General features: G+C 38.7%; 1 protein-coding gene across 1 annotated transcript in view; it reads right to left on the bottom strand.

The window, feature by feature from the left end:
* The window catches only part of LOC136151249 (uncharacterized), a 226,314-nt gene that overhangs the window by 59,049 nt on the left and 152,030 nt on the right, over positions 1 to 15,235 (bottom strand). The window contains 2 exon segments of the mRNA XM_065912192.1: positions 9,356 to 9,519; positions 13,499 to 13,751. Coding sequence (XP_065768264.1) covers positions 9,356 to 9,519; positions 13,499 to 13,751 — 417 coding nt within the window.

Raw genomic sequence — 15,235 nt, 5'->3', positions numbered from 1 at the left:
TCTGACAGTGGAATTCTCCAGACAAGAATACTGGAGTGGGTTGCCATTTTCTTCTCCAGGGGATCTTCCTGATCCAAGGATCAAACCCAGGTCTCCTGCACTGCAAGTGGATTGTTTACAATCTGAGCCACCAGGGGAGACCCTGGTTTAATAACATTTAATTTTAAATTTTTTCTTGCCACTTCGAGTGGCATTTCCCAGTGAAAACTTCACTATGAGTTAATAATGAATCAACTTACCAACCTTTATTAGTTTTGAAAAGCATATTTCTCAGCTCTGTGGGCTTTCCTGGTGGCTCAGATGGTAAAGAATCTTCCTGCAATGCAGGAGACCTGGGTTTGATCCCTGGGTCAGGAAGATCTTGTGGAGCAGGGCATGGCAACCCACTCCAGTATTCTTGCCTGAAGAGTCACATGGACAGAGGAGCCTGGTGGGCTGCAGTTGACCAGCTTCTATAAACAAGGAGAAAATAGTCTATGGTCATGTACACAAAATGTAAAAGTAAATTGAACTTTGATAATTCTGTAAACCACTTGATAATATAATCAGTAAGCAATATAAAAGTGCACTGCTTTATCCCCTTAGGATATTTATGCAGTCCATACTGACCAAAGTTGCTGAACATCTAGTATTCATTCTCTTTAGAAAGTTAAGGAGTCCAACTGAATGCTAGAATAATTCTATGAAGATAATGTAAAAACAGTTTCAATTTAGTAAATATAAACTTTTCATGATCATATTTAGTTATGAAAGCTTGTTATTTTGGAATAATTAAAAATAACACATACATACACATTTTCTTTCCTATTTTTTTGTGATTTTGAGCATGAGTGTATAAATATCAGATTAAATTACATAAAATTGAAGATATTGGATCACATTGGATGAAAGAAAGAGAAGCAAATATGGAAAAAATTATATTGATTAATGAATCTAAATTAATAATATAAATTTCACTGTACAACTTTTGATATTTTTTTAGGTTAGTTTTTAATAAAAAGCTAAAAATTTATGATACTCTATTGAAATATACATCACTACATGATTATGGTTGAAAATTTTAATTTTTTTTTAGCACTACAACTGTTCAGTATGCCGAAAAGTTTTACATTTTAAAATTATTTCTTCAAAAGGTAATTAAAGTAGAAACTACATTCTACCTGTTCATAAAGCCTTGGGCATTATTGTTTATAGGAACAGGTCACATATTATGCCAGAGGTTCTGGTGATGGACAGTGAAACAAAGTAATTTACAAAGCCCTCTGCCCTGTGTCCTACATTTGCAGCAATTCACTGCTTGGTGAATGGCAGAAGTTATTATGTTTGGTTCACATCTGAATGTGGGTCATTTATAGAAAGCTAGCATGTGACATTTCTTTTAAAGCTAAAAAGGACAAGTGTGAACATTTAGTTAACACAGTATTTTAAGGGTCATGAAAAGGATGGAATCTAACTTTAATTCTAATTCAAAAATATATATATGTAAGTGAAGAAGAGTCAAATCCGATTGCTTATTTATAACTCCAGAACTTACAAAGGAGTTTAGCAGCATGGGTCTATACGTGTTGCAGTCAATGTGCTTGTGATTTAAGTTGGAAAAGTACTTTATCTACTGGCATAAATACTTTAGACTGTGGCAGGTACAGATCCGAACAGACATCACGTAAACAGTCAAGCTTCTGATAGAGTGACAAGCACATGCTTGCCAAATTCATTCATTCACTTTTTAAATATTTAAAATTTTTTTCTAAATTCTGCCTGTTCTTTAGTGGAATTGTTGAACACTTTAGATGAGTGTATGACACTGATGAGGAGGTTAGATGGCATCACCGGGTCAAAGCAGAGGAATCTGAGCAAACTCCAGGATATAGTGGACAGAGGAGACGGGTGTGCTGTAGTCCATGGGGTCAGAAAGTCGGACACATCGTAGCAACTGAACAACAAGTGACGCTGAAGCGTTGACATGTATGGAGAAAGCTTGCGTTGTCTTTCTGGAAACCCTTGAGTAGTCACAATTCTGTCTGCTGTTTTTGCTGATTAGTCAGCAAATTGTGTCCAACTCTTTGCGACCCCATGGGCTGTAGCCTGCCAGGCTCCTTGCCCATGGGATCTCCCAGGCAAAAGCACTGGTATAGGTAGCCATTTCTTCCTCCATAGGATCTTCCTGACCTAGGAACTGAACCCGGGTCTCCCACATTGCAGGCGGATTCTTTACCGCTGAGCTAGCGGGGAAGCCCACTATCCGGTTAATAGTAATTAAAATCCAAATGGCTTTGGTATGAAATTGCACTAAATAGAGAAAGGGGAAATACAAGGAAGGCATAAAGAAGAAAAATAAAACAAAGAAGGTAAAGTAACTTTAGTAAAAGGAAAAAGAAATTCAGAAAACAAAAATGTGCACACAATGGAAAGTAGTCAAGACTTACTTACCCCTTCCCCTTCCCCATTTCCAGAGGCTGTCCTACCATGGGTTTTGAGTTGTTACGTGTATATTTTTCAACATGTATGTAGGTTTATGTTCGTAAGTGGACAATCATCTTCCTCATTCATTCCTTGATCGTGCATTTAATTGGTCAGCAAATATCCACATATGCCTATCAAATGCTGGGAGAAGGAAATGGCAACCCACTCCAGTGTTCTTGCCTGGAGAATCCCAGAGACAGAGGAGCTTGGTGGGCTGCCATGTATGGGGTCACACAGAGTCGGACATGACTGGAGCGACTTAACAGCAGCAGACTTTATATTTACAAAAGCGATAGGAAGCCACTAGGGCAACAACAACAGACGGTAAAGCATCTGCCTGCCAATGCAGGAGACCCAGGTTCGACCCCTGGGTCAGGAAGATCCCCTGGAGAAGGAAATGGCAACCCACTCCAGTATTCTTGCCTGGAGAATTCCAAGGACAAAGGAACTTGGCAGGCTACAGTCCATGGGGTCACAAAGAGTCGAACACAACTGAGTGAGTAACACACAATAGGGCAAGACGTTTTATATATATATAAAGAGAGAGAGTCAAAAATCATCTGGCTACAGTGAGACCAGACTAACAATTTAAGAGGGATGAAATTACTTAGCTATATATTAATTAGATAATATTCAGAGCTTTTCCCTCCACATGATAAATACTAGTTTGCTTTAATAAGGAAAATTGTAAAGAAGATTGATTCAGAAATGGAAAATCTTTGATTATCTTATACATATTCCCTAGACAATGAATATGCTCATAATACTCTCATCAAAATCCATCTTTAAATTATTTCAATCTAAATTAATTTTACTAAGTAATAAATGACAGCAGCTAAACTTATAAGGCTATTTGGGACTATTAAGACAATGATTAAGAAGACATCAGCACCCCAAAAACTAATTAACTCAAGTACCAGTCTTTCAGATTTGTGTACTCCTTCCAGGAATATGGAAGCTTAAACAAATCTAACTGACATTTAAAGTGTGGTTTCTCATCCACTGCATATTATTAAAAAAAGATGCATGCAGCCTATAGATCTTTTGGATTATTCAGATAAAGAATTTAAAGTTCAAAGATTTGTATAAAATCAAGAGAAGCTTTACTCGAAAGGATTATGAGGAATGCTGCAGAGCCAAATATGCAACAAACACTCTGAGAGATACAGGTGGTCTTCAGAGTTTCTCCTTGAGTCAATGCCTAAAGATTGCCATCTATAAAAGTTTGGTAAACAGGTAAAATTTTGAAAAGAAATTCTAGAGAGGAGAAACTCTATTATATCTGAAACATAAGCTGGTGAATTAAAATTACTTAAAAGAAAAGCCCATGAGATAAAATGACAAAACAGTTAATATTTAAAAATAATGCAAACAAAGAACAGACCAGAAAAATTTTGAAAACCAATGCTGCATTTAGATCTTGACACCGCTGTTGCTGCTGCTGCTAAGTCACTTCAGTGTGTCCTAGCCACAGCGAATGAACTCTGCATGGCTGATGATTAGGGGTTCATTGAAAGTAATGTCAAAATAAAAATAGAAGCAAACGCTTGTAAAATCTCTAATGGGGATATATTTTTTGATTAAGAGCTATTTAAATAAGTCATAAGAATGATCAAAGACTTGACTGTATATAAATTATGAATATCTATGTTTTCAAAATTAAAAATTCATTTAAAAGGTAATTATTAAATGGGGAAAATATCTGTTAAAGTATGACACAAGAGTTAATACTGCTATTATATATTAAACTCATGTAACTTAGTAATAAAAACTTAGAAAGAAAGGAAAAAGGACACTTAAAAGGCATTTCACAAAAGAGAAAATAAAAATGGGTGATAAACACACTGAGAATATTTAGTAACTGGAAAATGCATGCATGTTTAGAAAAGGATGAGATTCTGTTTCTTCTGTGAGATTACAAAAGGCTAATGCATGATATGACCACAATTCGCTGTTTCCCCACGCACAGTTGTGAAAGCATAAATCTATACAACTTCTCTAGAAAACAATTTCAAATTAGTTACAGGATGTCTTAGAAACATCAACTCTCTGAACCAGAAAGTCTAGGACTCTACTCAAACAGTAATTGAAAATGAGGGCAAGACCTTGAGTCTTAAAATGTTCACCAGAATTATTTATAAGATGCACAAAAATGAAAAATAACTATTGTCCAGGGATAAGGTAGTATTTAAATATTTTATACTGCATATATGCTATAAAATATTGTATAGGCATTACATGCTCATGAAGTAAAGAATATGAAAATATCATATAACATTAAGTTTAAATCAATATATATAAGAAAAAATATCATATGGGATCAATTATATTTGGAATATTAAAAAAATGATACAAATAAACTTATTTACAAAATGGAAAGAGACTCACAGACATAAAAAACTAACTTATGGTTACCAGAATGGACAGCAGGAAGTATATGGAGAAGATAAATCGGAAGTTTGGGATTAACAGATACACACAACTATATATAAAAGAGATTAAAGGAAAAAAACAAAACAAAACAAGGGCCTACTGTATAGCCCAGGGAACTATATTCAATACCTTGTAATAATATATAGCAGAAAATGATCTGAAAAATAATATGTATATATATGCATAACTGAATCTCCTTGCTATACACTTGAAACTAACACAACATTGTAAATTAGCTATACTGCACTTTAAAAGAAACCAAACAAAAAATCAACATATAAAATTATACTAAGTATAATTTCAACTTTGTAAAAATAAACATACACAGGAAAAGATGGAAATAAATTTATCAAAAGATTAATGTTAGTAATTAACAAATTACTGGGTTTTTTTATTCTTTTCTATAGTTTCAATTTCATAACTATACCACATATATTCTACATATAATAACAAAACTCATTAAAAGATTGATACTTCTACAACTACAAAATTACAACTACAAAATCCAAAGTAATTACACCCAGCTCAAGAACCTCTTTGCACAGAGGCAATGAAGCAGCATCCCAGTCAACCCTTCTCCTAGAGCTTCAGAAAGTGAGGATTTTTCTAGTAGAAACCCTTCAGCAAGAAATCACTCAGGCTCTTGGAGAAGTGAGATCCAGTCAGTCCAGCTCCAGCGGGTCTAAGCTGGAGCTTACACAGCCAGTCCCCATACTGGGGAACTTCTGGTGCCCAGAGCTGGACCAAATGCCCTCTCAGCAGCCTGCACTACAGCCCTGAGCTCCTTTGCACTTCTTTGATGTCAACTGGGTTATCACATGTTTTGACAGCATTGATCCAAAAGCTCAGAAGAATTAAGAGTGTTGCTTCAACATCTGGGTTAGGAATGCACACTTCAATCAGTCCACATGCACAGATCCATATTGGCATTATTCCCTGAGATGAGTTTTCTATGAGTTTGGAGTCTCTTTGCCTACCTGCTGTTTTTCTTCTAGCTAAATTACATGAAGTCTTCAAAAAATCACTCAAATGCTATATTTCAACTGAAGTGTTTGGCTACTGGCCTTACCACATCCAGACTTGGGCAGGTTCCTTTCCTCCATGTTCCCAGAGACTCCTGTGTTGACCTCTTCCTAGCACTTTAAAAAAAAACTGCTTAAAACACTTAACATGAAATCTACCCTCTTAGTAATTTTTTAAGTGCACAGTATAGTATTATTAGCTAGAGGTGCAATTTTGCTCAGCAGATCTCTAGAACTTAATCATATTGCATAACTGAAGCTTTCTATCTATTGAATAGCCTACTTCCTATTTCTCCCTTTCCTCAGCCTTTGAAAGCCATCATTCTATTCTGCTTCTGTGACTTGACTTGGACTAATTTAGATATCTCATGTAAGTGGAATCATGCAGTACTTGTCCTTCAATGACTAGCTTATTTCGCTTAGTATAATGTCCTCAAAATTCATCCAGGTTGTCACATAATACAGGACCCCCTTCTTTTTTAAGGCTGAACAATATTCCATTGTAAGTATATACCACACTTTCTCCCATTCATCTGCTCATGGACATTTAGGTTGTTTCTACAGCTCAGTTAGGAGTTAGTGTTAGTCACTCAATTGTGTCTGACTCTTTGTGACCCCGTGGACTGTAGCCCTCCAGGCTCCTCTGTCCATGGGATTCTCCAGGCAAGACTGCTGGAGTGGACAGCCATTCCCCTCTCTAGGGATCAAACCTGAGTCTCCGGCACTGCAGGCAGATGCTTCACCAGCAGAACCATCAGGGACGCTTGGCTATTGTGAATAGTGCTCCGATGAACATGGGGGTGCTAATTTCTCTTTAAGGCCCTGATTTTAATTTTTTTAATAAATCTCCAGAACTGGAATTGTTGGATTATGTTATAAAACTACAGTAATTATAGAAGTATGGTACTGCATAAACATAGACACATAGAGCAGTAGAACAAACTAGAGAGCCCAGAAATAAGCATATACAGTCAACTAATCTTTAACAAGGGTACCAAGAGTACACAATGGGGAAAGTGTGGTCTTTTCAATAAATGGTGTTGGGAAAACTGGATCTCTACATGCGAAAGAGTAAGATTTGATGTTTATAATAAACCATACACAAAAATTCAGCTCAAAATAGATTAAGTACAAATGTAAGACTTGAAACTGTAAAATGTATACCAAAAAACATAGGAGGAAACCTTCATGACATCAGTTTTGGCAATAACCAAAACTTTTAAAAAGCACAAGCAAAAAAAGTAAAATTGGACAAGTGGGACTGTAACACAATAAATAGCTTCTGCCAGCAAAGGAAGCCATCGACAGAGGGAAAAGTCTTCCCAGCACTTTTATACAGCCTTATGTTTGATCTTTTCTTTTTTCTCTCCACCCATGTATTTTGCTTGCTAAATTAACAACCTGTCAAGTCTACCTCTATGATATTCAGGCTCAAAGCTGAACGATGGTTCTTCTCATGGTGATTTTGGCAGGAGGGGTGAGAGAGGGCAGAAAGTGAGTTGGAAGAATGAAGAAAAGAGAAATTTAGACCAGTCTTCCAGAAAAATTTCTAGAATATCATTGGGTATCATGGGATTGCTTGCTCTTTCTTGTTGGTCCTTGGTTTGAAGAAACAAGTGTAATGATTCACAGTAAAATTAGTTCTCCCTATAGAAGAGGTGGCAAGAATACACAGAAGAACTGTACAAAAAAGATCTTCATGACCCAGATAATCACCATGGTATGATCGCTCATCTAGAGCCAAACATCCTGGAATGTGAAGTCAAGTGGGCCTTAGGAAGCATCACTTCGAACAAAGCTAGTGGGGGTGATGGAATTCCAGTTGATCCCTTTCAAATCCTAAAAGATGATGCTGTGAAAGTGCTGCACTCAATATGCCAGCAAACTTGGAAATCTCAGCAGTGGCCACAGGACTGGAAAAAGTCAATTTTCATTCCAATCCCAAAGAAAGACAATGCCAAAGAATGCTCAAACTACCGCACAATTACATTCATTTCACACGCTAGTAAAGTGATGCTTAAAATTCTCCAAGCCAGGCTTCAGCAATACGTGAACCATGAACTTCCAGATGTTCAAGCTGGCTTTAGAAAAGGCAGAGGAACCAGAGATCAAATTGCCAACATCCGCTGAATCATCAAAAAAGCAAGAGAGTTCCAGAAAAACATCTATTTCTGCTTCATTGACTATGCCAAAGTCTTTGACTGTGTGGATTACAACAAACTGTGGAAAATTCTGAAAGAGATGGGCATACCAGACCACCTGACCTACCTCTTGAGAAACCTGTAAGCAGGTCAGGAAGCAACAGTTAGAACTGGACATGGAACAGACTGGTTCCAAATAAGAAAAGGAGTACATCAAGGCTGTATATTGTCACCCTGCTTATTTAACTTATATGCAGAGTACATCATGAGAAACGCTGGGCTGGAAGAAGCACAAACTGGAATCAAGATTGCTGGTAGAAATATCAATAACCTCAGATACACAGATGACACCACCCTTACGGCAGAAAGTGAAGAAGAACTAAAGAGCCTCTTGATGAAAGTGAAAGAGGAGAGTGGAAAAGTTGGCTTAAAGCTCAACATTCAGAAAACTAAGATCATGGCATCCAGTCCCATTACTTCATGGCAGATAGATGGGGAAATAGTGGCTGACTTTATTTTTCTGGGCTCCAAAATCACTGCAGATGGTGATTGCAGCCATGAAATTAAAAGACGCTTACTCCTTGGAAGGAAAGTTATGACCAACCTAGATAGCATATTAAAAAGCAGAGACATTACTTTGTCAAAAAAGGTCCATCTAGTCAAGGCTATGGTTTTTCCAGTGCTAATGTATGGATGTGAGAGTTGGACTGTGAAGAAAGCTGAGCACAGAAGAACTGATGATTTTGAACTGTGGTGTTAGACTCTTGAGAGTCCCTTGGACTGCAAGGAGATCCAACCAGTCCATCCTAAAGGAGATCAGTCCTGGGTGTTCATTGGAAGGACTGATGTTGAAGCTGAAACTCCAATACTTTGGCCACCTGATGAGAAGAGCTGACTCATTGAAAAGACCCTGATGATAGGAAAGATTGAAGGCAGGAGGAGAAGGGGATGACAGAGGATGAGATGATTGGATGGCATCACTGACTCGATGGATATGGGTTTGGGTGGACTCCGGGAGTTGGTGATGGACAGGGAGGCCTGGCGTGCTGCAGTTCATGGGGTCACAAAGAGTTGGACACAACTGAGTGACTGAAATGAACTGAACTGATAAAGGAGAAAACATTCCCCAAAAGTCAAATAATTTCTTGGCTGTTCTTCTACACACAAGAAAGAGATCTCTACCTTAGACGTGGAGACGTGGATCTACCTTCTCTTCTTTAATCATGTTCTCACACCCTCAACAGATAACAAGACTGGAGGCTGAACACTCTGAAGAATAGCACTGAAGCACCTTACCTGAGACAATACACATATAAAATCAAAGACGAAATGATGAACAGTAGGACATAGAGTAGCACCATGAGCATCACACCAAGCATTCCGGATTGCATGGTTCTTTCAAACATCCAGTACAGTTTCGCTGCATCAGCTACCGGAGTCTCCCCACTCTGCGTGAGTCGCTGACAAAAGAAGATACAAATTAACAAAATGATAATAATAAGAAGAAAACACTGATCATCAAGTTAGATAATTTAAGTATGCAAAGGCCATCTGATGGTATAATTTGTTTCTGAATTAAATGGTCAAGGTGCTCAAGCTCATCATATCTTCAGTTGCGGGAAGGAAAAGGAAAAGACTGGGCTTGTGTGGTTGGCTTACCAGGGTTTTCTCATTTTCTCTATAAGCGTTTAAATGAGTGCACTCTACATGCAATCCATAAAGTAAAAGCCACGTTTTATTTATGTACTATTAACTTCTGATTTAATGAGCACAAGATAAGAAGAAATTAAATACCATGGTGGAAAGATTCTTTTCTTTCTGAGGCAGATTTGAAAGAAGTTTAATTTGTGCTGTGTGTAAAATAGATGGCTTATTTTAAAAACTTATTTAAAAAAAGCTATCAGGCTATTTAATGCAAGCTTGAAAACAAAAGTTTACATTAGGTCAATTTAATAATGTCTTTATTTTAAACAAGGGAAAATATATTCTATATTGGGTTAGAAGTAAATACAAGGCAAAGAGGTCTTTAAAAGCAAATATAAAATGCTGTGTACCTAAGATGTTGTCATATGACATCTTTGACCTTTAAGTTTTATAAAACACAAATGTTCTTTAATTATGACTCTCAAGATCTCAAGTAGAAGTCATATGTCATATAAATGTAAATAAGGTATTTTTTCTCCAATGTAAGTGAGGACGTCTTCCTCTACTTTTTAAAAACATTTATTAAACTGACCATTATGTAAATATGAATCCTTCTGCAATGCAGAAGATGTGGATTTGGTGCCTGGGTCGGGAAGTTCCCCTGGAGGAGGGCATGGCAACCCACTCCAGTATTCTTGCCTGGGAAATCCTATGGACAGAGGAGCCTAGTGGACAGAGGATGAGATGGTTGGATGGCATCACTGACTTAATGGACATGAGTTTGAGTCCATGGGGTCACAAAAGTGTCAGACACGACCATAGTGACTAAATCGCAAAGGGCACATTTAAAATGAATCCATAGTACACATGTATAGAAAAAAACAGAAGCCCGGAGAGGTTAACTTGTGTTTTTTCTTACATCAAAATATCTGGTACTGATGTTCCAACTCTCAACCACTGCTTCTTCCACCACCACTCCTGAACTTATTTCTATGTGCTGCTCTGGGATTTACAGAAGTAAATGGATTTCCCTTGCAAAATGCAAGCCTGTGTCTAGGACTTTGGGCAGCAGATCTGAGAAGGCATCTCCCTTGCCTTGGCTGTTCACTAGGCTGGCTTTCCCTTGCGCAGGGTTCTGGGCTGCTCGCAACAAGACTAGAGTCCTGGAGGTTCCAAGTCCACTAGTGGCTTCTTCGGCCTTGTGTGAGGATGCGGACTTCTTATCTCTGAGAGGAAGGACCCCTGCTTACAACCTGCAGATAAGTGTGATTGGTGACTCTGCGAGATGTAAATTTAACATCATTAAAGTAAACTAAAAGCAGCGTGCTTCGAGCCTGCCGATGCACCTAGTGTCTCGTCTCCGTGCAAAGGATTAGAGGAACAATCGTGTGCCAACGAGAGTCTGTCGGTGCTTGGAAGACTTGCTTTCAGGTTCTAGCCTGTGAGCACTCTCTGAAATCTCAGTACCATGGACCACCTTGACGACAGGTCAGAAGAGGGAGCCCGGTCAGTTAGGGGGACTTCCCAGGTGGCTCAGATGGTAAAGAATCCCACCTGTAATGCAGGAGACCTGCGTTCAATCCTTGGGTTGGGAAGCCCTGGGGAAGGGAATGGTAACCCACTCCAGTATTCTTGCCTGAAGAATTTCATGGACAGAGGAGCCTGGCGGGCTACAGTTGGAAGTGGTTGTGTTTTCCATCCCATCCTAAGTTCTTCCACCCCTTTGATTAGCCTCATTCTCATCCTGAGTGGATTGGCTGGGGTCAACTGGATTTTCTCCACATTCCTATTTCCTGTGGACTCCAGGTTAGCAAGGAGGACTTGTCACCAAGGATTATTGAGCAGCAGGGGTGGAGAAGGATACTATCTGCACTCCAGTAGGACCATGGCCCCTGGTATCTCCCGGCTCCTCCTGGGGCCTTGTGTGTCTGCTGAGAAGGTGAGGAGCCAGCCTGGTCCTATTGCAACACCACACGGGAAGACATCTGGGAGGATGGGCAGCTGCCCTTTATGATCTTCTGAGATCTCCTCATACGGAGCGTCCACAGCCCTCCTGGAACGGCTTTCCTGTTCCAGTCAGATCCCCTAGAGAGATTTCCAGATGAATAGTCCACTGTATCAAAGGCAGCTGACAAAACACGCTCTGTTAATTTACCCTGGGGCCTCTGATGTCACCTACAGGAGAGTAGCCTCCAGCAGGGCCATCTCAGAACCAGTACAGAGGTCTAGGTACAGACCTGCTGGAAGCTGATTTGGATTCTAGCAGATGAATGTAACACTCTTGTGTGTGTGTGTGTGTGTGTGTCTTCAGTTACTGAGTCACATCCAACTCTTCTGCAACCCCATAGACTGTAGTCTGGCAGGCTCCTCTGTCCATGGGATTTCCCAGGCAAGAATACAGAAGTGGGTAGCCATTTCCTACTCCAGGGGATTTTCCCGACCCAGGGATCAAACCCACGTCTCCTGCACTGTCAGATGGATTTGTTACCACTGAGCCCCCAGGGAAGCCATTATTGGCAGTTCAGTTCAGTCACTCAGTTGTGTCTGACTCTTTTCAACTCCATGGACTGCAGCACGCCAGGCTTCCCTGTCCATCACCAACTCCTGGAGCTTGCTCAAACTCATGTCCATTCAGTCAGTGATGCCATCCAACCATCTCATCCTCTGTCGTCCCCTTCTCCTCCTGCCTGCAATCTTTCCCAGCATCAGGGTCTTAACCGATGAGTCAGTTCTTCCCATCAGGTGGTCAAAGTATTGGAGTTTCAGCTTCAGCATCAGTCCTTCCAAGGAATATTCAGGACTGATCTCCTTCAGGATTGACTGGCTTGACTATTGGCAGAATCTATTTCAAATACAGTTAACAAGCGGGGTGCATAAAAAATCTCCTTGCTACGATCTGGTGGTGGTGGTGGTTTGGTTGCTAAGTCGTGTCCGACTCTTGCAAGGCCATAGACTGTAGCGTGCTAGGCTCCTCTGACCATGGAATCCTCCAGGCAAGAATACTGGAGTGGGTTGCCATTTCCTTCTCCAAGCTATGATCTGCTCGACACAATGAATAGAGTTGAAACACATATATACCAGTTGAAAAACCATCTTCTTAAAAGGAGAAATAGAGTAGTTAAGGAATATTATTACATGAATTAAGAGAATTTTATGAATAAATATTTGATTTAGAATCATTATTAGCATGTTTTATACATATTCATATTGTAGTATATCATTGTTAATTATGAAGTCTTAAACGATATAGTTAAGAGTGAAAATGCACTGGTTTGTCACTTCATAAACATCACAAATGTCAAATGCCTGTGAGAAATTTTTTTAATTATTTATTATTTAGAAATCTTTAAAAAGCTCTTCTTCGTCTTCTTGAGTATATCTATTATGATAGAGTATTAAATTGAAAGGAAATAAATCACCTAACTGAGCAAAGGAACTACTGTACAATTACTTTTTACAAAGTTTGGCTGTGGAAATCCTTAATATAAAAAAAATTACCAAAAATGTTACAAAAGAAACCTTCTTTGTAAAAATTTTGGAAATGTACCAATTAGTTCGGATTTGATCTCCACTATTTTCTGTATTTTGTGAGTGTTTAACATAGCTAAAATTACACTTAAAATAATTGCATTAGACATCCACAAATTTTTATTATGAGAAAAAAATGAATAACTTCGATTTAAGATGCATGTTGAATTGGGCACGATTATCAAAACTTCCCGTGTCAACTGATTTGTGCACTAACATTACATTCTATGTCAAGGACTCATATCCCGATTATTTTACTTGACTTACCCCCAGGACAGCATCCACAATAAATACTGCCAGTGGGTCCAGAACTGCCCATAGTGCCATGGTGATGATTAACTTTGACAGGACATCAGGGCAGAAGGCAAACAGTAGCTGACAGCCCCATCTGACCAGGACCAAGGAAAGTACCATCGCGTTCAGCATGAAAGGCCCCACCACAACCACAAGCATCTCTTCCGCGATGTGAAGGGATGAGGCTGGGTAGCAGAGCTCCACTGTGAGGGGGGAAAAATGGAATCTGCGGGAAAACAAAGCAACGACACATGTGCAAAGGAGTAGAATTCTATAAAATGCTAAGTAAACAAAACACTTTGCAGAACAATATGCTTTTTTTTTTTAATACAGAAAATGTGACACTTAATAGCATCTCAAAATTAAGTGTTAGAAGTCTTCATCTTTTCCTTAGAATCTCAACAGCTCACTTTCAAGGAAATGGCAAATTCTACTTTGTTCATTGTTCTTATAAATTTCATACGCAGTCGTAGAAAGGATACCATTTTAATCCACTGAACGGAGCATTCTTTAGGCTAAAAACTACCCAGCAGGTCAACATACTCACTAGAAGCCTGTCTGAAATCAAACTATATCAGTGGACTTAGTAACAACTCAAACTCTAACAGAAATCAGAAATACAAATAAATCTCATAATTCTCTGGAAGTGTCACGTAGCTGAATGATTTTGCTTACGATTCTCTAGCTAGAGCCCCTACATACAACAACGACACTGCTGACCACAGAAACACCTAAAGGGGCAACTTCACACAACCTAGGGTCTAAAGCTTGACTCCAAGGTGAGCCCAGTAACTCAAGAAGCCTTCATCCATACGTTGCCGCCCTCTTTCCAAGCAAAGTGAGCCATCCTTGACTCTCATTTTTCCCTTCCCTGTGGTTCAGCCTCATAGAGCTATTCTGGAGTTAATCCTGTTTGTGTATCCTGCTTATCAGCTCTCTACCAAAAATAGTTCTTCATTTTATCCTTTCCTTGACCTTTGCTTTGAAGGAAACTTTTGTGCTTTGTTCTTAGGCCACTGTGAGTATCAAATAAAATAAGGTGTATACATTTCTTTATCAGAGGACCTAACATAGAGTAAAAACAGAAAAATTCTCACTGTTGCTATAGCTATCGTCATGTTCCATAACTACATTATGACCTAATGTATGATTCAAGCCTGAGGAACTAGGCAATAATCAACAAAATATCCATTGTTTAGGTCCTTTGATTCTTTTTCTTTTCTTTTTTTATTGGCGTATAATTACTTTACAATGTTGTGTCTGCTATAGGACAGTGTGAATCAGTTGTATGCATACATACACCCCTTCTCTCTTGAGCCTAGATCCTCTGTTCCTTAAGAAATTAGATAAACTGAGCTACCAAGACATTTGTGCAGTCTCATTTCATTAACAAACAATAAAGACAGAGCTGCCTTTCCTATTGAAAAAGTAACAGAGCAAATAGTACAAAGCAAATATCCCAAGCACATAATATTTTTTTTTTCTCCTTTAGAAACTCTCACACACATAAAAAAGGGAGTGGGGGGGAGGAAGGAGGGAAGAAAGGAATACAAGACCTGTTTTATTCTCCCATGAAGATATTCACTATATTTAAATTTTCATATGCTATAATATATACATAAGTTTGTGATTTAATTCCAAAAGATGACCAATAATTGTATATGTATACATATAACATGCATATTATTTTTCAAAATGTCTTAAATAGTT

The sequence above is a fragment of the Muntiacus reevesi genome, chromosome 20, assembly GCF_963930625.1.
Source record: "Muntiacus reevesi chromosome 20, mMunRee1.1, whole genome shotgun sequence".
Lineage (NCBI taxonomy): Eukaryota > Metazoa > Chordata > Mammalia > Artiodactyla > Cervidae > Muntiacus > Muntiacus reevesi.
Note: the sequence above shows the minus strand (reverse complement) of the source record. Positions and strands in the feature narration are given on the sequence as shown.